This window comes from Leuresthes tenuis, unplaced genomic scaffold (assembly GCF_036924035.1).
Source record: "Leuresthes tenuis unplaced genomic scaffold, fLeuTen1.0.hap1 SCAF_9, whole genome shotgun sequence".
NCBI lineage: Eukaryota > Metazoa > Chordata > Actinopteri > Atheriniformes > Atherinopsidae > Leuresthes > Leuresthes tenuis.
In genome coordinates, this window is record NW_027325363.1 from 3,771,895 (window position 1) to 3,797,510 (window position 25,616).

General features: G+C 41.7%; 2 protein-coding genes across 3 annotated transcripts in view; one reads left to right on the forward strand and one right to left on the reverse strand.

Moving 5' to 3' along the window:
- Positions 1-7,715: 7,715 nt before the first annotated feature.
- Positions 7,716-12,893, reverse strand: rhbdd1 (rhomboid domain containing 1). 2 transcript variants are annotated; one of them, XM_072391925.1, is made up of 8 exons: positions 12,623-12,893; positions 11,860-12,024; positions 11,469-11,748; positions 11,245-11,377; positions 10,445-10,533; positions 9,180-9,245; positions 8,815-8,949; positions 7,716-8,704 (listed from the first exon to the last, which is right to left on the reverse strand). In XM_072391925.1, exons 2-8 carry the CDS (start codon positions 12,010-12,012, stop codon positions 8,601-8,603), a joined length of 960 nt encoding a protein of 319 aa, XP_072248026.1. In that variant the 5' UTR covers positions 12,013-12,024; positions 12,623-12,893; the 3' UTR covers positions 7,716-8,600. The 2 variants fall into 2 exon arrangements, with proteins under 2 accessions (XP_072248026.1, XP_072248025.1); XM_072391924.1 differs by lacking the exon at positions 12,623-12,893 and having other exon boundaries at positions 11,860-12,070.
- Positions 12,894-15,603: 2,710 nt separating this feature from the next.
- Positions 15,604-25,616, forward strand: part of eml2 (EMAP like 2) — a 29,493-nt gene continuing 19,480 nt past the window's right edge. The window contains exon 1 of the mRNA XM_072391926.1: positions 15,604-15,840. Within this exon, the coding sequence (XP_072248027.1) occupies positions 15,636-15,840 (205 nt within the window). The 5' untranslated portion in view covers positions 15,604-15,635. The remainder of the gene's footprint in view (positions 15,841-25,616) is intronic.

Here is a 25,616-nt window from a genome sequence, read left to right on the forward strand (position 1 = left end):
CATCAAGGGAAAAGAAGAAAAAGAGCATCAGTGAGATGTGCACATGGATGCAGAGATATGGGGAGAAAATGGGGAAAGAGAGTTTTAGAAAAGGTGGGAGGAGAGTGCAGACATTGGGGATCAAAATTCAAAGGGAGAAAAATCCTAAAGCAGAGACAGACACGCTGAGATGCAGGAGAGAACAAAAGATAGACATGTAGGAGGGGGAGACTGTGTGACAGCAGCTCAGAAGACAACCGAGAGAAATAAGAAGTGTAAGAGAAGAGTTGACCTGATATTTGTTGAAGGGGTGAGCGTGATAGTCTCAACTCAAGCAGTCTTGTCAACCTCTCAAGTTGCTCTAGTGAGGCTGGTCAAGGGGTGGGCAGCTCATGCTTAAAAAAGGCAAGTTGAACTCAACCTCTGGAAAAGAGTAAATACTTTCAGCCATGCTGTGCTCTCAGGATCCAGTGAATTCAATTCTTTGCACAGTGCAGTTATACAACACAAATAGGATGGCATAAAAAGTGATACAGTAATGAACAAGAGGTGTTCAACAGAAATATGCAAATACCAATATGTTTAAAGTCGGCTTGTATGTTTGAAATACATGTATAACATACAGCATAAGCCTGTGTTAAAGCTAAGCCTCCGCCATCAGCCTTTTAGAGAATAAGAATACTGGCATTGTTAAAGCAAAAATCAGTTTTTCTGTTCATGAGTGTTCAATTTTAAAATAGTCTTGAGATATATGTCAGAAGTCAATTTCTAAGATTGAAGATCAAACATTCTGATGTCACACAAAACTTATAGTTGGCATTTGTTTTGGTACACTAATCAATGGCAAACTTACACTGATCAGACACACTTTTAATTCATTATGTAGATCCTCTCCTGTGCCACCAAAACCTGTGGTGACCCATCGAGACTCTGCAAGTTCCCTGAAGATATCAGGCATCAAGACATTTGTGGCAGATCTTTCAAATATTGTAAGCCCATTCTGCCTTGTTTTTCCAGCACATACCACAAAAGCCCAACTTGATAGGAATCTGGAGAATTTGGAGGTCATAGAACACTCGTATTATCCTGCTGGAGGTCATTTCTATCTGAGAATACCAATGTCATGAAGGGCTAATGGTGGTCTCAAACAACGATTAAAGAACTTAGTAAGCATGAGAAGAAGGTGCATTTTGCTTAGAAATCTGAATAAATTCAACTTGAAGCTGGCCCAGGTTCGAGTCCCAGCCTATGGTGCACTTTGCAGCAAGTCATGCCTTCAGTGGATGCTCACAAATGTGTTGGAGGCACTATAAGGCCTCCAAAACCCAGATTCTTTTCACAGGTTGCTTATTTTTATTCAACTTTTCAATCTCTGTAGATGGTACATGTTGAACTGGCATCCACGTGAAAACCAGGATTTATGAGCAGAGTACCGGCCAGAACATGATGCCGCTTCCACCGGCTCGACCTCTTCCTATAGCTGCCATCTCTTCCCTGACAATGTGCAAACATCCGGTCACACACGATTAGAAACACAATGGGATTTGTTCAACCAGGCCCTCTTCTTCTATTGTTTACGTAAAGACACTGATTTTTTTTTTCATCATAGTTCTCAAAGTGTAGACAGATATGAGCTCAAGCATTGAACATTGAACATTGTCCTGCGATCATGTCCGGGTGTGAAGGATCTTGTAGAAAAAGGAAGGTTCATTACATTCAGCTGTGGGGCTAGAAAGTAGAGGAGGAGTCTGAGATCAAAGTCAGCACGATAACTGCAGGAGGGTGAGGATAGCCTGGGAGTTATGAGGAGAGTGAATTTTTCACAATATCCTAAAAATAGTATGGCGAGTTTCTTTAGTCTTCACCCACAGTATGTGCTCTGGCACACGGAAATTAGCCCTGGGGCTTATACCTCTGCACAAGTTAATACCATTCTCCATGAGACTTTTCGAGTTGCTAAGCAGGATTTGTGTATGATGAAGTTAATCACTGCACTGTGGGGAAGAGGAAAAAATAAGATCTAAAACTTGGGCTCCGTCTTTTACCACATGCTTGTTTAATTTTCATACAACAGCACATTTACTGGTCCTGTGGGTCTATTGTGATCTCAGCTGGCAGATGCTAAGACTAATTGACCTTCACACTGGATTGACTGGAGTCTGTGCTTTTTTTCTTTTTTTTTTCCGGGGGATCAGAGCAGTGGTACAGCATGTGGTAGAGGGTGCCACTCCACAGCTAGAGAACTAAAGAGTGATTTAGGTCAGTCACCAGCTCGTGCTTACTGTCTGAAAGAGACTTGCCAGGGTGTCTGGTTAGCAGTGGCTACAAAGTCATCACGAAGGGTTTAATATGCTAATCCTCCATGCCAACTGTAACACTTAATTGTGCAAACATTTATGGAGATTATTGACATCCTACAGGTTTATTTTTCTGATGATAATCACTAATGGAAGAATTGTCCTTGTTTAAGGCAGCGGCGAACTGAGTTGCCAAAAGCTATTTATCAGAGAATCCACTCAGCTCTGAATCACGTTATCTGTCCGCGAGGAAGTTCATCTGTGCACGAAGCACCAGTACCCACAGAATAGTCAGTCAAACAAACACATGACAAACACCAGTAGGGCTTTAACAGCTTTAAAGGAACCACACATGCAAAAAAAACTATTAAAACACAGTACATGTGTGCAGACATTTAAAAGTATCTGGCTACACTGAGAAAGATGAGTCAAATCAGCTCCTATAGTGGCTCAGGCATAAATGAGTGAATGATACAGGCACTTTACATAGTCTGCTTTGTCTTAAATACACACCGATCAGCCATAGCAAACAGCTCTGAACCATTGGGGTGTGGACCAAGACCATCTCAGGTTGCCCTGAATTGGAACCGCAACATTAGATACTTTGGGCTCTGTGGGTTGTGTGGTGGGGCTCTTTGTAGATTGGGCTCGCTTCCCACTGAGCCCATGAGGTTGGTATCTTGGTAGTGTGGAGGGTGAACACCTCAGACTGTTTGCTGTGTCCTTTGAACCCTGCCTAATCTGCTGTCCTCCTGGGGGAGGCTGCTCCTGCAAAGGAGTACTGTTTGATCTGAAAAAAGTTCATGTCGGTGGCAAGTGTCAAAGTAAGATAGATGCAAAATGAACATTTCCTCCATCTATCAGTTTGCTGTGTCTGATTGGTGGGGGAGTTGTTAGATGGTTTGAAAGAAAATAGTTTTGAAAAAGTTCCAGAACTGCTGTAACCTTTACATCGATCAATTCAGTTCAATTCAATTATATTGTATTAATCCCTGCAGTATAAATGACTGTTATAGATAGCTAACAAAACAGAATTAAAGTCAGTTGACAAACCTTTGGAAAGTTTAAGTGTCACGAGGTGATTGAAATCTTCAGAGATCACCACGAATGGATTGGGATGTGGCTTTTGTAGCTTGTGATCGACAAAACTGAATACATCGTCGGCCAATCACAAAAGAAAACTCTCTTGTTAAACAACATAAACTCACTGCTGATACTTCGACATCTCTCTGTCTTTGCCCATATAGTCTGAAAGCTGGATCGACAGGTTTTAGTAGTTCATGCAGCCATGTTTCTGTGATACAACTAATAATGCCTTCCAGATATTCCTGCAACATCCTTGTCTAGGTTCCGAACTCATCTAATTTATCTGCTATGGATCTTACATTTCTCAGGATAATCCTCATCTGGATTTGTCTTATTCCAGGCATTACTTGGGCTTTGAAAGGTTCAATCAGCTGCTCCAAGATGCAAACAAGTTTCCCACTGGTATGGTTACACACCTTAACAGAGTGCCAGTTACCAGCAGAAATCACCCCAGCAGCACAGCATTCAAATATGTTTTAGAAAATCAATGTTGTCACAGCGGAAAGCTCAATAGAATATCACAGAAAGACACAATATGTGCAGAGCTATGGCAGCAGGCTGCTACCACAGCTGCATCATTCGAAGTCAAGAAGTATTTGAGTTCATGAGGCAGTTTAATAATTCTAGAAATGAATTCAGCCTCATGTGTGATCGCCATTCTGATGACGACTGTAGGAGAGAGCTGTAGCCATATGGATGTAAGGTGGTTGTGACTGGTCTGCTAAAATGTTTACGTTGGTGGTAAATATCACATTCAGGATGCAGGATGTCCCAGGAGAATATTGCACAAAATAATCAGCGTTAGTCGCTTTACCAGTCAGTCATTCTAATGTTGTGGCCAAGTGTCCTTGATCTCCAACCTAAGTGGAAATAACTGCATTGGTTATGCAGTGTGTGTGTGTGTGTGTGTAGTGCCTGAACCTCTTTGTAGTCTGCAGCAAATTCTGCTTAATGATTCTTGTTCCATTCCAATGATTTCACAACTCATCTTAATGATCCAATTCTGAGGGTTAAAGTGATTGTGGCTAAAAGCACCAAGGCAAGCTGTTATGTTACAGGAAATACTGGATTTAATGAAACACCTGTTAAAATTAATACAACTGGTTTTACAGCTTCCTTAGAAGAAAAGAGCTGTTGCTCTCATTTCCAAAAACTTCAGTGGTCAGTTTTGGTACTGACTCCATATCAGAGGGGCTGTTCATATTTGGTGCTGATATCTGTTCTGGCTGAGCGGGTCACAAGTGGACAGCACTAAAAACTGTTGTGAACACACTCAGGATAGAATGAGTATGCATTGAGATTAGCTCTTGGCATCACTCGTCTGTATTTTTATAATAATAAGAACGCATGCCGTCCTGGGGACACATTCTGGACCACCTGCAGACCTGAGGTGACTCCATCCAAACAGACGAGCCAACACCAGGATGTTTTCTGGCTCTCCTGATTCCTGGAAAAATGACACTTCAAAAAGCAGCATAAAAACTCACAGGATGAATTATTCACAGAAGACCTCCTGCTCATCTTTTTATTTCTGCTTAGACAGTTAACAAAGCAGCTGCGAGCCCAGCTCCAAAGCTCTGGATGTGTCCCATCAGTCCTGGGAGTTGGTTTTCATCAGGCTCTGACCAGATCACTCTGATTTACAGCTGGCTTGATGCATACACAGCAGAAGAGGGCTGTGCACTTTTCTTGATGTGCATTTGGCTTTTGTAGCCTTTGGAAACAACATGGAACAATTATAGTCTCACGTAACTGTCAATAGCTAAGGACTCTGGCTATATTTCAGAATGAATCAAGAATGTTTTCATGGAAGTTGGACAAGAAAGAAAACATAAAGATGAGGCACAGCTGCCAGCTCACTGGAAATGCTACAACAGCAATCTGTGAGAATATATCGAAAACATTTTTTTTGATTGAATGTCAATGACACAGAATGAAAAATACCAGGATTAGCAGGATGCTTTATACGAGTTGCCTGTAATCTATTTATTGTCACTGATTGTATTGCATTGCATCAAATAAATCACGACAATATCAATTCCACATTAAATTCGACTCTGAAATTGAACGTCTGAATAATGACATAGTTCAGCTACTGAAATTATTTGTGGTTTAGTGTAGATTTGTGTCCTTCAGGTACTAAACAGATAATGAAAGATTTCTACATGGGAGGGTTTGAGTCTTCACCAGGCAGCTGCAGATATGATCAATGAGGAAACTAAATGTCTATAAACAGGGACTGAATCAGAATAATCTTTCATCTGAACTCAGCCGCCATGCAGGAACCAAAAAGAGAGCATGGTGTCCTGTGGCAGTGTCACAGCAGGTGGAGCTTTTTACAAAACCTATCAGTCACATATGTCAACAGAGGAGCCCCAGTGAGAGCCGACAGGCTTTCCTGTTACAGGCAGCAAACCATCAACATGCAAAGAACTGTCTTTAATCTTCACCCGTGCTGCAGACAGACGAGGCTGCCACAGCAGCATCTGCTATGCAGTGTGTCACCCTTTCTCCCATCCTCTCACCCCCTGCATCACTCCTCAAACTCCCCCATTTATGTTCTGCCAGGCCCCACTGAGCTCCAACGCTCCGCCTGAAAGTTTACAAAATGAAACTAAGCAAACTGTCACACTGATTTATTTTTCAGGGGAAAAATAAAATCCATCCTCTTTAATTTCTTATGTCTTACTTATCAGGACATGCTAAAAATTCCTCTGCCCCGGGTCTAAAATGAGATCAATTGAGTCTCAGATGAACAACAACTCATGACATATTACACCGTGACAGTATTCATTTAACAAAAAATTAGCAAAACACAGAAACAGTGTGTGAAAAACTAAGTGAACCCCCTGATCCAGCAGCTTGCAGCAGCAGCTTCAGCAGCAGTGAGCTGCAGTTATGGTTTCCTGTGGGACGTTATCAGTCTCTCTCATGGTTGTGGAGGAATCTCGGCCCACTCTTCTCTCCAGCGCTGCTTCAGCTCATTGAGGTTTGCAGCATTGGTTTCTGCACAGCTCTCTTAAGGTCCCACCACAGCATTTCAGTCAGGCTGAGGTCTGGACTCTGACTGGACCATTGCAGCACCTTGATTCTTTTCTTTTTCCCACATTCTGCTGTAGATCTGCTGCTGTGTTTGGGATCTTTGTCCTGTTGATGAGCCAGTTTCAGCCCAGCTTTAGCTGTGGGACAGATGGCCTCACATTTGACTCTAGAATACTTTGGTATCCAGAGGAGTTCATGGTGGACTCAATGACTGCAAGGTGCCCAGGTCCTGTGGCTGCAGAACAAGCCCAGATCATCAGCCCTCCACCACCGTGCTTGACAGCTGGTATGAGGTGTTTGTGCTGATATGCTGTGTTTGGTTTCCTCCAAACGTGCTGCTGTGCATTATGACCAAACATCTCCACTTTGCTCTGGTCTGTCCAAAGGACATTGTTCCAGAAGTCTTGTGCTTTGTTCAGATGCAGCTTTGCAAACCTAAGCTGTGCTGCCATGTTCTTTTTAGAGAGAAGAGGCTTTCTCCTGCAGCTCTTCCAAACTAGCCATCCTTGTTCAGTCTTTTTCTAACTGTGCTGTCATGACCTTTAACCTTTAACATGCTAACTGAGGCCTGTAGAGTCTGAGATGTAGCTCTGGGCTTTTTCACCTTGGGGTGACCTTGCTGGGACGTCCACTCCTGGGAAGATTGACAGCTGTCCTGAATGTTTTCCACTTGTGAATAATCTTTCTCTCTGTAGAATGATGGACTCCAGATAGTTTGGAAATGGCCTTATAACCCTTCCCAGACTGATGGGCAGCAACAGTTGCTTCTCTAAGATCATTGCTGATGTCTTTCCTCCTTGGCATCATGTTAACACACCTAAAAGCAGCAAACTGATAAAACTTCATACTTGATAATGATCATTTGATTAAAGTGCACATGCTTAACTGCACCAGGGTACCACTTACCCTCTTAATTCCAGTGGAGGCAGTAACGGCTGAATTATAATACGTCATGAGCTGGTGTTCACCTGAGTTTGTTTTTACCTCATTTTAAGATCTGGTAATGACCAGATACAAACAATCTTAGAGAGTACTTCTTTTGTTTCACATGACTATAGAATGATGTGGCTCGTAGGGTTTCTTGGCTCTAATTTCAGCTGTCCTACTTCTTTTCATGCCTCAGGGCTTTAGGTGAATCAGAGCCAGAAATGTATTTCTTCTACATTGATTTGTAACTTTGATGACTTTTTAGAAAGGTAAGGGTGGTGTTGGAGTGGGTTTATTATAAGCTTTAAAACTTTATTCATATATATGAATATAACATATAATACATATAAGAAATACAATACAATTCATATAACATGTACATGAATATGACATAATTCCGAAGTGGATTTCTGCCACATACAAAGCAGGTGGATCATTGGTGTTTGTGGAAGCTCTGGTACATGACAAGTTAAAAAATATATTTATTACACATGTACACAGGTAAACTGGGCCTTTATGAGAGATGTGTAAGTTTTAATGGGCACCAAAACAGCACTCATCACAGAGCTGGATCATGTTCAGGTAATCTGATGAGCTGATGAAAGGTAAACATGGATCAGTTCAGATGAGAGCGGCAGCATTTATTCACTGCAAAGGCATCATACAGGTGCTGGATCAGATTTAACATTCAAACTCTGTCTTCACTCCTGTCAGAGGACTTTCCTTAAACTGTCTTTTGTAGTTCAGTAACAGAAGCAAAGGACTGTTGAGATTAGACTCAACCCTCCTCCAGGTCAGCTTGTGTTCCTCTTTCAACTATAAGCTGTTATTATTCTGCAAACTTGACAAACCTTTGGTGTATGTGTCAGAAAAATCTCCAAGTTAAATACAGAAGTGTTTGATGTTGTATTTCTCAAATGACTTAATTCATTCTAACCAGTATTTAACAGTACTTACAAGACTGTACGTATTGCATAGCCGTTGCTATCTTCAACCTTTTTCCGTGGATCCCAGATCACAAGCTGGAAATGTGAATACGACTTCAGTATCATCACACATTCACAGAATGTTCATCTTCTCATGGCCAAAGAACTCTAAATATCATTAACTAAGCGGTTACATTCGGGGGCACAGTGACATAAAAGAAGCTCACACGTGTCAGGTTGTGTTGTTAAACCTTATTCAGGACGCTCTTCGTTGGCCTTTGGAAGAGTTTTAATTGAACTTCTTGTATCTTGCAATCTAAACCTTCTTTTTCTGGCTGACAGTTCAGCTGTCAAACCTCCTCATTCTCCTCCATCTGACCTCCTCAGCTGTGGGCTCAGAAAGGTTGAAGCCATACGGAGGAGGACCCCCTCTCTGACGAGTTTGTCCTAGAAAATAAGGCGTCATCATGTCTGACACATATCACGGTTAAATAGGTTTTCAGACTCAGCGTCACTGCAGCCAACCTTCCCGAATCAAACTCCCCCTCTGCTCTTACCTCTGTCATTCAGACTGTTTCTGATGGCTGCATCCAACTGCTCCTCCTCTGTCAGTCCACCTGTAAAAGCTGCTGAATGACCTGTTGTGTTACCTGGTGCATGCTGGGAGTATCTTCCACCTGTGCCACTGTAGCCTGCACACACACACACACACACACACACACACACACACACACACACACACACACACACTGTACTGTAAGTACGTTCTGGAAAAGCCGATGAACTGCATCATCATTTTTATTGTTGCTTTATTTCCACTCTGTGGAGCACTTTGGTTAGCTGCAGTTCTTTTTAAATGTGCTACATAAGTAAGTCACTTGTATGTGATGCAGTACCTTTAATAACTTGAACGCTCTCATACCTGAAGTGCCTGAGGAGCTGTAGTATGCACCGGGCTGTGAGCTGTATCCATGCGAAGTGACCAACTCTGGTGGAAAAAATACACATAAACATGTTTAAAATGTCAAACTCCATGATGCAAAATGAATGGCTTTATCAACCTTTAAAGCAATGGAATTCAGGCATTCAAACATTAATGTTCCTCACAAGTCGGGTTTCCACTCACAAAGAAGATCTGAAGCGAGCTTTTGAAAAGCAGTAAAAAAGCTTCATGAATCAAACATGGACACACGCAGCTTTCATGTGGTGATGATCAATCAGTCATGTGGTGATGATCAATCAGTCACGCCGTTTTAATCTTTGCAGGTCAGATGTAATTTGCAAAATTGTCTCTATCCCCTCTGATGCTCAGCAAGTCTTCCTCGAAAGTGTCAAAACCCACCATAAATGGATTAAGAGTGGAAGTTTTATTGGCTCTCACTGTTTCCATTCACAGCTTTTAAATGTGGTTAAAAACTGCAACAGAAACCCATCAAGCCATGCAGCTGCATGGCTTCGTGGCTGTGAAAGTAACAGTCAGAGCAGCAGTGCATCTGCCAGTCCAGTGAGATTGGACAGAACATCACTGAAGTCCTCAGAGTTTGTGTAAAACATTTCACCTGTGATTGAAGCAGCTAAAATAATCACTTCTCTTACATGTTTAAACACTTGTGACACTTGTGAAGGATTAATTGTACAGGAGCAAGGTGTCATAAACTCGAGAAAAACATTATCTTTTACTTCATCTGAGGACACAGTTTCATTGTCACAGCTGTATGAAAAGCCTCCCAACTACGTCAAACTCTGTTAGTCTTTAAAGAGTTTTCTCATGAAAACATGTCGCTTCATGAGAAAATTCATAACAAGCAGGCTGCACCGTCTTCAGCAAAACAGATCTGTATGGGAACAGGTGAAAATACTGAAGCTCATGGCAGATGTTAACAAAAAATTACTCGGTGCTGCAGTTACCCTTCCCGGCTAAAAGTGAGGAGGAGGAAAATCTGCTCATAACACGACCCGTCAGACTCCTCTGAAAACTCACCAGAAGCCAAATTAACCTGCCACTGCTGTGTATGTCTGTCCGTTAATGGGACTGAACCAGTTCAGACTCGTGCTGTGTTACTAACTCTGACCTGGTCAGACTGATGTCACAAAATTAGATGGAGGAGCACCAGGTGGGTCATACCAGAGAAATGCATTTCAAACTGTCAGCAGCTTCAGGGAAATATGCTTCAGTGAAACTCAAACCTGCACATTTCTTCATGATGGTCTTCAGGGGTCCTGTGGTGTAGAGCAGACCCACCAGGATACCTGCCAGGTGACCAACAAAAGAGGTCCTGGAGAAGGAGAGCCCAGAAGAGCCGTTAGCCAGTGAAACACTACCACCTGGTGGACACTTTCATTCATAGCACCAACACAAACACAGCACCATCCTGTCTGTGAGAGTGCTAAATGAACATCAGTAAGCGGAGGAAACTGAGGGTGAAGAAGTGTCTCATAGTTAAAAGATGAGCCAAAGCTACATCAAATATGGCCACAAGGAGTTCTGTAGCTGGAACAGTTTTAAATGTGGACCAGGGGAAATCAACGCGAGCAGGGTCATCAGAGATTTCACTGGCCTCCTTCTGAGGGATCACTTCAGAGCTCGCACTGATGGTACAGAGCTCAGCCTCCTCAGTAAGTACCACCTCCCGTCTCATCCTTTTATTGGCTGTACATGAAAATGTCAGTTTCCTGCTCACAAATTGCTCTTATCCCTATCAAATGCTGCCTCCTAAAGAAACTAAAAGACATATCTCTGTGCTGTGATGGACGGTTCTGAAGCTTTGTTTTTGCGTTTCAGAGAATCGTGAGTTTTCTTCTGTTGGTATTCAGAACATGTTTGAATCACACAATGTGCACTGCAGTTTTAAAAGCTTGCAGCCAGTGGAGAGAGCTGCACATGACATCAGCATGAAGTGAAAAATGGGAGTGGTCCCAGGACTGACACCAAGGGAACTGAATCCAGAATGCTGGTTCAAGTCTTAGGCTGCATTCTGGTAACTCACCCTGGTGATGTTATGTGGATCAGCACAAGCTCCGCCCAGCTCGCATAGCGATTAGAAACAGGCAGACCCATCACATAAGTCACCCCTCCGGGTTGGTAATGGTTACTGAGCACCTTCAGCGCAAACAAAACACCTGGAAACACAGTCATTACAAAGAATGGGATAAGGAAATGCCAGCACTGGGGAAAGATGTTGTATGATACTTACTGCGATAGGATTTATACCTGAGAAGCCAACAGCACACGCCATGCTGTAGGACTGGTCCTGAGTGAGCTCTGTTAGCAACGCCTCCAGCACCAGATAAACCAACCCAGTGAGCAGGGAAAGGACTGAGAGCAGGTAAAGGAACCAGGCTCCCCCCAGCCGTCGCTCCAGCCTAATACCTTTCCACAGGAAGGACACCATGTTGAAATACAGATGCCAGTCATCTGCATGGTGCAATGGAGACAGAAGAAGTCGGCGCCAGTCTTTGAACCAGTATGCCTGCTGGACACTCACACAAGCCTGGGGATCAGGTAGAAAGCAGAATTCAGCTTTTTACTACTATTTACAGTAATATAGACCAAAGAAAAGCAGCACATCTAAATAAAGTGCAGAGCTGCATCAGTAAGGTACCTTCAGCAGAGGAGCAGCAGGAAACAGGAAGAGGTACACGTTGAGACCCAAGACAGCCAAAGTGACGGGAGGGATGTTGTCCAGGCCCACCTGAAACAGCTGGGAGGCCAGGAGCAGCAGGCCCAGATGGGACCTCCTCTGTCTGGTTTGCATACTGAAAACCACCTGGGAGGAGACAACCAAAAGATCAATGTTCAATCATTCTGGTTTATTACAGAATTCACATCGTAATATCAGAACAGGCTCCCCTCTATAGAACTGAAATGGACATTAAAAGAACAAGTTTGAGAAGTGAATGTCTCACATGTACGCTTTCCAGGTTCTCCTAACAGCTTAAGGATGAAATACAAGCAATAAAAGAGATGTTGTTCCTTTTCTTTTGAAATGCATTGATCCCATTTAGACTCTGGTAGAACCCTCCATAATTTCAGATTATATCTAATCAAACATTCTTGCTTTCTTTGCTCTATTAATACCAGTAAATCTGCTGTCGAGTTGTCTTAACTTTCTGTTTTGTTGCATGTAAAATCAAACGTTTACATGATAGATAACGCAGTCATCAGGTTGTTTGGCCTAGTTTGTGACTCAAATAGGAGGAATACACGAACACCTTTAAATACTTAAGAACTGAATAAAGGCTTTAAATCAAGTTAAAGGGACTTACTGTACATGTTAATGTAGTGTGTGTTGGTGTCCCTGGCACAGTGTCTAATATTATTATTATTAAAAAAGAGGATCTTTGGAAACACAATGGTAAACTTACCTTTAGTTCAGTTAGAAGCTGTAAAACTCTTCCTCGTTCCGAGGCACTTTGACCAGTGCTAATGCTAACGTTAAAGTTTTTTATTGCCTATTATATCCGGTTATTCAGCGGAGTGCGTTTTAAAGGAATTAAACATTGATAGACTGACTCTGGTTGTACTCATAAACATTTTGGTCATACGTTTGCAGAGTTTCTTGCTCGATGTTTCGTCATTTCCAGCAACTACCAACTGCGATGCACCAGCGGGGCGGAGTTAGACTGCGTCAGATGTCATGTGACAATAACATAGTACGTCATGGCGCAGCCGCAGTAGGGTGTGAGCGTTAACGTTTTCTTTTAAATCAAGACCTCTGTGTACATAATATTTATCCCAGACCCTGTTGGTTACTCACGTTTTGTTCTTTCTCATTATATCCCCTGCTATTACTAAATAATCGACAGCTTTTAAAATAAATAAACCACATGTTTGTATATATGGCTTTACGTAAGATTATGTTCCTGGGGCCTAAGTTAAAGGTAAGGTCTTGGGGTCCATCAATCTGACTCTGTCTCTTTTAAAAACCATTTGAGTTGTCTCTTTTATTGTTTTTTTTAAAAACAACTTAACATAAAACCTTCCACAGAGATTCCAACAGTTTTTTTAACCATCCAGAAACAGGAAGATTGATGAACAAAACTTGATAAATACTGAAATAGAATGAATAAATAAATGTAATTGAACAAAATGGAAACTGACCAACCACATTAAATTTGGCACAATGTAGATATTGTTGATTGTCTTTTGCTCACTTTGGAAACTTGCAAACAAGCCAACAGCGGCAGCTTGAAGACCAGTGCATGTAACTTTTTAACTTTCTCTTCCTTCAAGATGGCAGAGAAATATAATGATCACTTACAATTCCTCCAACCTCAAACCTGGCCCAGTCTATCCCTACACAGCTTACAAATTCAGGCAATTATTTAGCTAAATACTTTGCAAGATTTTTTACGGTGACAAATTACCAACCTAGATATTTTCAGTCCTTGATAAATTGGCATCGATGTTGCAGCCGTTACATCTGATATGACAAAATTTCACCCTGAAGAGCAAAATACACTTCTAAAAGGAAATTGGTGCTTATTACTTCTCTCATGAGCTTCTTCTTTTTACATTCTGGTAGAAATTATGAAGGTCACATGACTATAAAAGTAAATGGGGGAGAAAGACACAGGGTGGACCAGCTGATCCACTGGCTCATCTTAGCCCACTCTCCCCTAAACATTGTAAAGTGAAAATGTAGACGACATGTATGCAATTTGCTCTTCTCTGCTTTATTGAGCACTAACAGCACAATACAATTGTATCACACATCATCACTCTGCTTTTTGACTCATTTTCAGTCCAGTCCTAAAAGTTTTTATTTTTTTATTTTATTTAGGGTATTTAACACTGATCTATGAATCATTTAAGCAGAAAAATGTAACTTAACTCAAGGGATGAATAGCAGACAACTTAGCAAACAAACCATTTTCAATAGTCTAATCAAGCAGATTGTTTCAGTAAAACGCTGCACTATCACCCATGTTACTGGTAATTTATAGGAAGCAATGACAAATGGCTCAAGACTTTTGCACAAAACTATACGTTTGCTATTCTCTGATATGAATAAAGAAGGCATTTAATTACATTGTTTAGCTTAGTTGCTGCAGCCACATGGGGCACAACAAGAGTTAACCGACAAAACACAACATAGGACATTACTGCCCCCCAGTGGTCACAATGAGGAACTACATTAAATCAAGACATGTCTGGTCATTTATGAAGATAATCCTTATATCGATCGATCAATCAGCAGAAATGACTGACTTTAATTAGACTACATATGATAATATCATTATAAGTAAAAACACATTACGAAATAAATTAAACAACAGACAACAGTGGAGTGAAATCTTCTTCTTTGCCTCAGTAGTCTTAGGCATCAATTATAAACACGTGCGCCAGGTGGAGCACACCGTTTCTCCATGCATTATTGACGGGCGCAGCCCCGACACCGGGATCACCTTTCTCTTTTCAGAAACTGGAACCTTGGTCGGCCCGCTGTTATGCTGTTTGTACTCACAGTTTCACTCTGTGTGTCTCCTGCCTCCAATGATCACGAAGCAGGGCTGACTGAGAGGCTGTTGCTATAGTAACAAGAGTACGCAGGGCAGACGGAGAGGAAGCTGATTCCCCAAGTTAGCGATAGTTAACGAGGACACAACCGGAAAACAAATGGTTTGCTCTTCAAAGTCAAAGCAGCGACTGTTGAAATAAAAGCCCCCCACCTAAAAAAATAAAATAAAATAAATTAAAAAAACGGCATAACTGTACCTGTGGCTCAGGTGAGCAAAAATATCTATGAACTCCCATTTATGTCAAATATATGTGTGGCACTAATAGACACTAATAAATACACTTGGAGAAATAAATGGAGAGATATTGCTTACAGAAAATTATCGTAACTTCTTATGGAAATTTGAAGAATGAAATCAAAATACCCAAATATATATATTTAATGAGATAAGTGTGGGGGATATGCAAAGGAAAAATAATACAGAGACAGATTTTAAAAAAGATATAGCCTGTAGATAAATGAATATCATATTATCAGATTGAAAAACTGTCAAACAACACATCAGGATGACTTTCATAAGACAAATTAATAGCAGAAAAGTAGAACACACCTAAGATTGACACATTTTTTGCACAAATGGACCCTAAACACTTTATCTTTTGAGAATACATGTAGAAATATTTGGAGATATTTCAGTCTTTATTGTTATTTATTCCACATAACTGACATCTGTGAATGACATCTCCAAAAATAATCCAACTATCACGTTAGACACAGTGTGGAGGGCTGCTCAGTGTGTTTTTAACTTGAAAGCAGAAAGAGGAAGTGCTGTTTGCCGGCTGATGGCAGCTTCATGCTGGCTGTGAAGGCTGGAGCGGGAGAAGCGGTGGAGCTGAGGCAGGTAAAGGTGTGTGCGCATGTTTGTGAATGTTGGGGAGGCAGGAAGGGGTGACGGCGTGAAGACGAGACGGAGAGGGGCGAAAGAAGGACAAAGGGCCCGACTGAGAGCAGGAGGAGCTGGAGAAAGAGGAGAAGCAGAGGTGGGAAGGATGTCTGAGAGGATCGCTTCGTGTGGGAGCCTGTATGACAGCACCAACCTGCTGCTACAGTACTGCAACAACGGTGAGCTGCTTGTGGCTGCACTTCAGCAGACACAACAAGATGATCAGGAGGAAAAAATGAATGCAACAGTTTTCATTTCATCACATTCATGCACTGCTTGCTCATTTTGTTCGTGTCTGTCTGAATTTTTTTTCTCGACGAGATTTTTCAATTCCTTTCGAATACGGACGTAAATGTTACCATTGACATATCTCTGTAAAATATCTAATGTCATTTGACATATTCTGTGAAATAGGATTCAATGACCATTAGAGAATCTGGCACCACTTTGCTGTCTGTTTACTTCAAATGAGACACATTTTCTGCAGCACACACATGAAAATACGGGCCAGTATTTGTTTGTTCCGCCTGTGCTTTCAGTTTGTATTTGTGATATTCAAAATGATGATGTCTGCCGTTGAGTTGAAGTATAGATATCACTGAGTCAGTGTCCTTACCTCTGACATGCAGTGCTGTGTTAAGTCTTGAGCCAGCCCTCGTTTCTTTAGATATTTGCTGGATTTCAGGAAACTTGGTCTGAGCTCCTTTATTCTCCAACACAGCCTGAACCCTCTGAGACGAGCTTTCTGTCATTTCTTTAAGGAGTCTTCAGGAATAGTTCTCCAGGCTTCTTGAAGGACATCCCAAAGCTCTTCTTTGGATGTGGGCTGCCTTTTGTTCCGTTCTCTGTCAGATGATCCCACACTGCTTCAATAATGTTGAGGTCCGGGCTCTGGGGAGGATTCATCCCTCCATAAGACCTGTTGCCACTGATTTTCAGTCCACTTCTTGTGTCATTTGGCATAGCTCAGCCTTTTCTCCCTGTTTCCCTTCCTTAAGAATGGCTTCTTGACAGCCACCCTTCCATGGAGACCATTTCTGATGAGGCTTGGGCCAACAGTAGATGGATCAGCTGAAGGTCCAGATGCATCTCTCAGGTCCTGTGTCAGGTCTTTGCTGGATTTTTTCCTCTTTCTTAAGGACATCACTTTCAGATCCTGTTCATCTGCTGTTTTTTTAGGCCTGACACTTCTTCTTTTGTCCTCCATTTTCTTAATTGTTTTAAGGACACACTGACATCATACTGAGCTTTACCAGGTTTTAACTCTTTTTGAATCACCTTGTTGGTGCAAAAATGCTATTTGATGTTTGTCAAACGGTGGTATCTTTAGCATTTTGAAACTCAGTCCACTTGTTGCCTGTAACAACAACAGTGTGGATGGAAGGTTGTTGTCATCATGAATGGGAAGACTCATAATTGGTAATGAACCTTGTTATGGTTTTCTTTTCCACATTTGAGGCATGGTTTCTGGTGATCATTGGCTCTTTTGTTTCTCTTCCTTTTCCTCTTATATCTATCTGTGACATCCTGCTTTACATGTAGCATTCAATGCAAATGTCCCTCCTCTGGTATTTGTATTTTGATCATATCTGCTGAGACAGTAGACGGCTGTGATGCTTGAATGAAAGTTTCAAACAAGTTGGATTATTATAATCAGGAGCGATTAATGCAGGGATGTTGGTGTCATCATCAGTAGTTCAGTTTAGTGCAAACATGCAAATGAATGTTATCTGTAAGGCAGGGTAAAAAAAGTTCTTCCTTTTTGAATTGGTTTTGTCAGTGAAACATCTGAATTGAAGCCCCAGTTATCAGAGAGGTGGGTGTGTGGATTTAAACCTCACAGACAGCCATACTGAGCAGCAGGTGGAGAGCCAGCGAGGGGTCAGGGACTTCTGATTAGAGCTGCGATGTTCGTGATCCAAGTTGAGCCATTCAAACCATTTGGTGAATGCTGTGCCTCGAAACCTCCTGCAGCTCCCCGGTTGATTTCAGCCAAACAGTAAGACAAAAGCCCAGGCTCAGTTTACTGAGCTGGAGCTGTTAAAATGAGGTGAAATGGGAAAATGACGTTTAAAATGAGAGGTCCTGCAGTGAGGAGTCAGCGGCTCAGTGTCAGCGCTTTTGGTTTGATTCAAAGTGAATAATGTTTATTTCTTTTCATCTGTTGGAACTGAACAGTTTTTCAGATGATTAATTTTGATGACATTTAAGCCTGTGAATGAAACTTGAAATACGCCTGAAGACACAGAATAGGAACAAAGACTGATGCTTATCCAGTAACTGGGTTAAATGGGTTGATTTGTGAGCTGTGCGTCTCTAAGGATAATATCTACAAGGCCTTATGTGATAAGAGCTAAGTTTTGGGTTATGATATAGGGTTATATGTGAGTTCTGAGGACAAACTTGTTGAAAGTCTCAGAGCTCTTAGGTCACACTTTGTGTACCATATGTTAAAGAAGGATTTGACATGTGTTCAAGAGCATTTGATATACTTATGAACTGTTTTTCTATTAATAACAACCCCCATATAAAAGTGTTTGGTGTCTTTGACGTTTAGCTTTGCATGTTTCTCTTGTTGGGACACCATTAGCATCGAAGCACACTGTTCCAGGCAGGTTTGACCAGAGTCTGGCATCGATGGAGCGCTCTTCTGTTGCCGGTGCAGACTCTCAGTCATCCAGGTCCCGGTAATGGTAAGAGCTTGAATAAAGGCAGCTGGACTTTTCTCTCTATTAGAAGTCCAGTTGCCTTTATCCAAGCTGCTCGGTTTACACTCTTCTGTTGTTGTTTTCATGGCAGTAGGAAAACAGCTCGGTACAATACCGCCTTCTTGTGGTGATAGCAGCACATCACTATCAAGACAATAGTTGCATAAAGTATTATATTTCTTATAGTTTAATGACTGTTTGAAAAGTTGAAAAGTATTACCCATCCCATCATGCCCCTGTGTACCATCAGGGCTTCATATTTGCCCCGCTGTCTTCTGCTTCAGTTTAGTGACTAATGAGCAGGGATGTACTGCCAATAGTTGTTTATCACGAGGCCTTTCATTACTGACATTAGACAGACCAAATCTGATTAGTGTCTACTGACATTAACAACATGAATTTAGATGTAAAGCCAAACAACGCAGTATTGTTGTGGGAATAAAAAAGAAGAATTTGGAGGATGTGATTTATTGGATTTGTGTCAAGGCAGAGGCACTGATGCATTTCAGCTGAAGAAAGCGGTGACCAGTGTCGCATTTTAAACTCATTTTACTGTAAAATAACTTAAAGATTAGTTATCTCTGGTCCATGAATCTTGAGATATATAGGGATTTAAGATATTAACAAGACAATTAGGTCATTAATCCCAATTATTTATACAACAGTTAATCATCATGACACCCCTAAATGAAACATGATGGTGTTTTAAGCCTTCTTGGGTAAAGGCTTCATTAGGACTTGATTTAAAAAGGTGCTGTTACTGCTAAGGGGATGGAAAAGAAAGGAAAGACTCCCGTCAGCATTAGAAGGGCAGCTGAAGGCTTTGGTTGGCTTTTTAATCCTCAATGATAACACAAGAATAAGTAACGTTTTAAACTGTGTTGAGAGCAGGCCGGTGTGAAGAGGGAATCAGACATGGAAAGAACCGTAAAGTCAGGAGAGGTGGTGAGGTGTCTTCTTCCCCTCCTTTGTTTCAGTCTGTCCGTGTTCACCTGCCACCTGTCTTCTCATTTCACCCAGAAATCTATCTCCACTCACGCCTGGTTACAAAATGAGCCAAATACAGTTTGCATTGTCTGTTTATGACTTTTTATAGTTTTATTGTACCCTGATCCAAACAGTCACTCTGGGTCATATAATTATACGATATTATTGAAACGATGCTTCTCAGGTGAGCTCCACCCATCTCAGCTGCTTTTGTTTACACTCAAAGAAGATTTACCATTGTCCTTTTAATCATGTGTACCTTTTCCTGCTGTTCTATCATTAACTCAGGAACATTAACTGCCTCACTTAAAGCTTTAGTCCTGCCCTCCTCCCACACTTCTCAGACTTGTCTCCAGTGTCCAGCTCTCTACGAGTCATTTATATTCCAGTCAGCAGTGGGGTGTTGACAATATTTTCTCAGTCATACTTGCATCCTGACACTACTTTGAGGGAATTTTCTTTTTCCCCTCTGCTGCACAGTTTTGTGATGACTCTTTTTAACCCCGTCATATTTAAATATCAGTGTACTCAGAGGTGGAGCTGTAATCTTTTAGTAAATACACCCATAACTGCAGAGCAAAAGGACATTTGAAGCACTTTTACAGAGTAAAGAGATGGTTTGCAACCCACAGAGAACAGTCTGTTCCTTTAGCTGGAGATTGACATGACTGACAACTGAGGCGGTGTGTGGAGGGTTACAGCTGCAACGCCTGCCAATCACGGCACAGCTGTGATGCGCTGACTTCCTTACAGTTGATTAAAAGAAGAAAAAAAGTCTGCTGAGACTGTTTTATCTCCGTGGGATAAAGAGTTTCAGTTCTTGTTTGAAGAGTCTGAAGCACTAAGTCCATTCAGAAGGACAGAGTGTAAGTAGAACTGGAGAAAAAGTCTAAATGAGGTGTCGGGAGAGGAAGAATCTTCATGTGACTCCGATAGCTTTTGTAGCTTACCTGAGTAAACCTCAGTAAATAGTACCTGTGTGCTTATTTACATCTTCAGGATGGTGCATATATATTCCACTGCGGAGGCTGTGAAGAATGAACTTTGAGTCTCTGTCGTATTTTTAGCTGCATTTAGAAGAACCAGATTGATTTGTCAGGGATATAATTTACCAATATTTGCCTCTCACTAATATATGACCTTTGTTCAGGTTCTCAGCACAGCCTGAATCAGAAGTTTTTAGAGGAGTTCTGCCTCAACCTCAATTTCTTTTTTATCCATTTCCTCCTCCAAGAAACGAACTTCCCTGTCTGCCACTGCTGCCTGTCAGGAATAAGTTCATCATCATCACTGGAAACTTTCTGAGGAGCGTGACCTTCTCCTTTTTCCTCATTCTGTCTCTCATTCCACTGTCATCTGACAGAAAATGAACTTACAGTGATGCCCTGCCAGAAAGGACAAGGCTGTGTTGTCATGGTATTTATCCCTGCAGATGATAATATCTTCATTTGCCCCATTTATAAATGTGTTTATCTGATTTAGATTTGCGCTCGACTCATTTTTTTTTTAATCTGTCTGTCTGTGTATTTAGGGATGAAAACATTTAAAAATCTGTTTGTGAAGTATGTGAAGACAGCAGTCATGGTTTTATGGTTGCGTATTATTTATCTATATGATTTATTTCAGAGTTGTCACAATATCGGATTTAAACTGTGATTATTGTGGTCGATAGTGTTCACAATAACAAAGTTATCACAGTATGGTTAAAGTAAAAGGAAATAATGTAATTGTTGGGTTGATTGTTTGTACAAGTACACTTGAAAGTCATAAATTAGCTGATGCTATCATGTCAATCAGTACATCCACCCAGAAAGGAGGCAGCCCAGTTTACTCGGGAACATACATCACTGATCAGCCGATTGACTCGAGCCAAAACAGAGGAAAGAAAGCCTAACAGTTGTCTGGTTAGATCTCGTATCGTAACACTTATGGATGTATCCCACATGACCTTATTCCGCCCAGGCTCGAGTATTACTTAATTCTTGCAGCCGATCAAGACATGACAACCAGCTCTTTAGTAGGGAACAAGCTTAGCTTGTTAGATTCAAATCTCCCTTTTTCTCTTTATCATGGCCATTAGGCTTCCAAATAACAGCAACAGAAGGTGTTACAGTTGAACCTCTTCTGGCGTCAGGCATCAGCCTACCAGCTCATGGAGGACCTAATTATAACAACAATGTCACAAGTGAGATGGAAACTGGAAACGTTGGACCTGCTCAGGCAAGGTTGTCCTTAAAGGTGCGAAAGTCCAGAAAAGTGGTGACATAGAAGGGAAGTTTTAAGCACCTTTGGCCTCCAGATTCCATCCATGAAGGAAATCTGGAAAATAGTTCAGGAAAGTTGTGCCTGGAACAGGGAGGTTAGTTGTTGAAGCACTTCATGAAGGATGGACACCAGCTGGTGGCATCTGCTTCTGGCTAAATGCAACAATTACCCAAAGAAGCACCCAACAGGTGTACTGTATTCTGGCCATGGCAGCACGGCCTTAGAGGAGGTCACATGGTCTCATGTGTTCTTCTTCTTCTTCCACCACTTTGTCGTGCTAAATGAGGAACGGAGGCGGAATTGTTAACTAAACCCCAGATCACATTAAAACTGTTAATGTTGTGGCTCTCTCAGATAACCTCTTCATATTCCAGTCTGACTGGGAACAAACACTTGATTAACTGCAGTTTAATTCATTTGGTAACGAACTGATTTAGACTTCTTACCAGAACACTACATGAATGAGTTGATATTTAGGAAGATATGTCAGGCTCTGGCTGCACAGACTAAAAGGGAGATTATTTTGAGTGTTGGTTTCTGGATTTGTTTACAAAAAGAAAACATTCACCCGACTAAACAAATGGAAAGACGTAAATCCCGGACAACACTGATCATGACGATGACCATTTTCTACATTTTGATTTGAAATAAAGTGCTGGCCAGTGGGTCACGTGTTGTGCCTAACCTTTATGTGTGTGTGTCATCGATTGTAGAGTATGGCTCTGCAGCATCTCTTCCTGGTGGTGCCTGGCTGTACAGATGCTGATGCAGTGTGTGTGTGTGTGTGTGTGTGTGTGTGTGTGTCAGGCTCCACCCCTTCTGCCTCGGCTCTCCCTGCCTATTGCTAATGAGACAGGGGGAGGAGGGATGTAAGTGAAAGGATAAAAGAGGGGAGAAGGAGGAAAGTGGGGGGAGGGGATGGAAGGAAGAGGGAGTGGTCCAAAGAAGACAGGAGTGGTTCAGACAGAGAGGAGGTGAATGTGTGGAGCTGTAGCTGTGGTTCCAGGCGGGGAGGGGAGGGAGACAGAGTCCAAAAAGCTTCTCGGGGAGGAAGGGTGAGAGTGAACAGCCTGACTGACCGGCTGTTTGCTCTGTGGCTGACTGACAGGAGGAGTGACCAGACACTCAGAGTGGCACAATGGCAGGTAGGCAAGACGAGCTCCACCTTCATCATCACTTTACCGCGGCATGAATATTTCATCAGCCTTCAATTTTCTTATTGCCCCTCACGACCTCCCTCAGTGTTTCATCATCCATATCTGTCTGCCTGTCTTCCCCCCCATCTCTTCTTCCACTCTCTTCCCTCCAACTCCTCCTTTGTTTTTACTTCCTTTCCATCCACCCCTTCCTTTTTCCATCAGCCTCCCTTCAGAGTGGTTGTCTTTTCTGGGCCCTGACAGCAGCCATGTGTCTGAATCAGCCTCACATCAGCTGACTTTTAAGTAATGCTTTGCGGTAATGTTCGTCTGTGCTGGAGTAGAGGAAAGTTGGCTTCGAACACAAAATGTGCATGGGTGTCACTTGCTGAATATCAAATAGATGTGACCTCAGGTTTACAGGAAGAGTAACGGAATACCACTGAGGTGCAACCACTGTGATAGTGTGAGTGCGTTTGTGTGATAATTCAAGGGCGAAATGAAAAGTAGCCGGCGCTGCAGTGCTTTAAACAGGTGTTCTGACAGTAGAGGACTTTAAGGTGAACCCCGCAGACTCGGGCTTTGTTTGCTCTCTTTCCTCCTTATCAGATGGACGTTTATGTATCTGCATGAATCCGTGACTCATCAGGTTACAGGACAAAACTGCCCTCAGTGACAAGGAAATGGAAGCTGCAGAAACGACACAAGGTGCTTCTGGACTGCCGCAACTTTTTCATAGTTCTAATAACTGTTGAAGGAAGTTTACCATCTGTTTACTGCAGGACCCGTGACTGACTGTAGATCATAGAAATGCTTTTATAAGGGCTTGTTTTTACGTCCTCCTATAGGAGCTTTCCTAGCATGTGGGGAATCATCTGTGCCGCAGTTTCAGTGATAGATGCTGACAGCATAAGTGATTGGTTCAGCAAAAGACCAACATTGGAACAAGGGCTGGGCTGTATGGACCAAAATGTCCCTGTATTACATATTTTATTCAAACTGAGCTAAATATTCAGTTGTAACTTTGACACAGCTGTGATGCTTTAACACTCCATGGGGGCTGCCTGATGCCTGGATTTGTTGCAACAATTAGCCTCAAGAACAGACTATTAATCAGGGGTTTTGACTTGCTCGTGCCTCTGCTGCTGCTTGGAAAAGTTAAATTATTCTCAACTTTACACTGCAAGCTATGCCTGCAAAGTGTAGCTACGAACCCAGAATTAAATCTGGCAATGTAGGACGTCTCTCCATTCAAAGGGAATGAAAAGCAAGAGTGTTAACACCTGACACGTGTACGTGTGAATCCAACCTTGTGACGCAAGTTGAAATGAAATGAAATGAAAAGCCTTCCATGTTTTCCTCGCCTGCACAGCAACACACGGCTATGTAAATAACAAATATGTACGACTAAGATGCTTCCTTTTAGGCTTCACATCTCAGACCTGGTGGCTATATATTCTTTTAAATGTTCAGTCTATGGTTACATGTGTGGACTTTCAAGAGATGGGATGGTTAGCTTTTAGGGATTTCTATTAACTGCATGTCGACCTTTTAGAACATTTGTATGAGATAGAAATGAGCTGAGAGCTGTGCTCACGCTGATGTTGGCTGATCATGTGTGTTAGTACAGAGTATAAAACTGATTTTACATTTGAATTCTAATCATAAAAGAACCAAACATATATTTTCAAATGCCAGTATGTTAAATGAATGCAGTCAAAGTTTACCCTGCTTTTTCATTCAAACCCTTCAGTGGAGGGTTTTGCTTTGATTTCTCTGTTTCCTGCTCAGTGAAACGTACTTAATGGTTACAACAGTTTGGATAAACAAGATTATTGCAGTCATCAGTTAAAAATGAATCATTCTTCTCTCTGCTCAGACCTTTTCACTCTCAGTCGGTTGCTCTCACTCACGATCTCCTCCCACCAACATTCTGTCTCCTACTTCAGTTAATAACCATTTCTTGTTTGTTTCTTCCTAAATTATTTTGTCTTTTTATTCATATATATATTGTTTTTTTTTCTCACCTCACCCGTATTCTTTATCTGTGTCGTTGCTAAAGATACTTTGTCTGAGCTGAGTTTTAATTATCAAATGGTGCACTGATTCTGAATCAGCATTTAGACCACAGAGAAGATGAATGAAAGGCTTTTATAAACTGGCAGCTATGTAAAAAGGGAGACCCGATTCCTTCCTTCCCAATAAAAAGAAACTGTGTTGAAGGCTTGAGATAATCTGATATTATCCTGCTGGTACATGGGTCAATTCTGCCATGCAAATCTCCCCCGAGCCTGATAATTTCATGTAAATCAGAGGCTTGATTTCCATGCGGTCCCGTTCTGTCTCATTTGACAGTGAAATGTGTTACAGTAACAGTGCTTCATGTGTCCCCTGGCTCAGCTTACAGTGCTGAGGTAATGCATCCTGGGAGCATTGCAGCAGTTTGTGGTGAGGCGGGGGGTGAAATGGCATCTTTGAAGCGATGAGTTCCTTTACTGCAGGTTTGAAGTTAATGCTTTAATATAGTGCAGCTTAAACAGTATTTTTTTTTTAGGTTTTATTGTTGTGCTACATGCAGTTGTTTTTTTCTTTTCAAGGGAAAAAAGAATATTGTTGTTCATGCACCCTTGGACTGTCTGACAAAACCCAGGTCCTCTGATTGGTTTAAAAGTCACTTGATTACCCCCCCTCTCTAACAACAGCAGCACCACCTCCAAGAAACTTGGAGCTGTCTGTGATCAGCATCTATGTTTATGTTTCTGTATTCAGCAGACTCTTTTATCCAAAGCGACTTACAAATGAAGATATAACAGCTATACAAAAAGCTAACAATAAACTACATAGAAGAAACCCACTAGT

Coding starts and splice junctions, on each gene's coding strand:
- rhbdd1 (XM_072391925.1), bottom strand. CDS start 12,012: ATGCAAACCAGACAGAGGAGGTCCCATCTGGGCCTGCTGCTCCTGGCC. Junction 11,749..11,859: donor CTGCTGCTCCTCTGCTGAAG/GTACCTTACTGA, acceptor CCTGATCCCCAG/GCTTGTGTGAGTGTCCAGCA. Junction 11,378..11,468: donor GTGTGCTGTTGGCTTCTCAG/GTATAAATCCTA, acceptor CTGTGTTTCCAG/GTGTTTTGTTTGCGCTGAAG.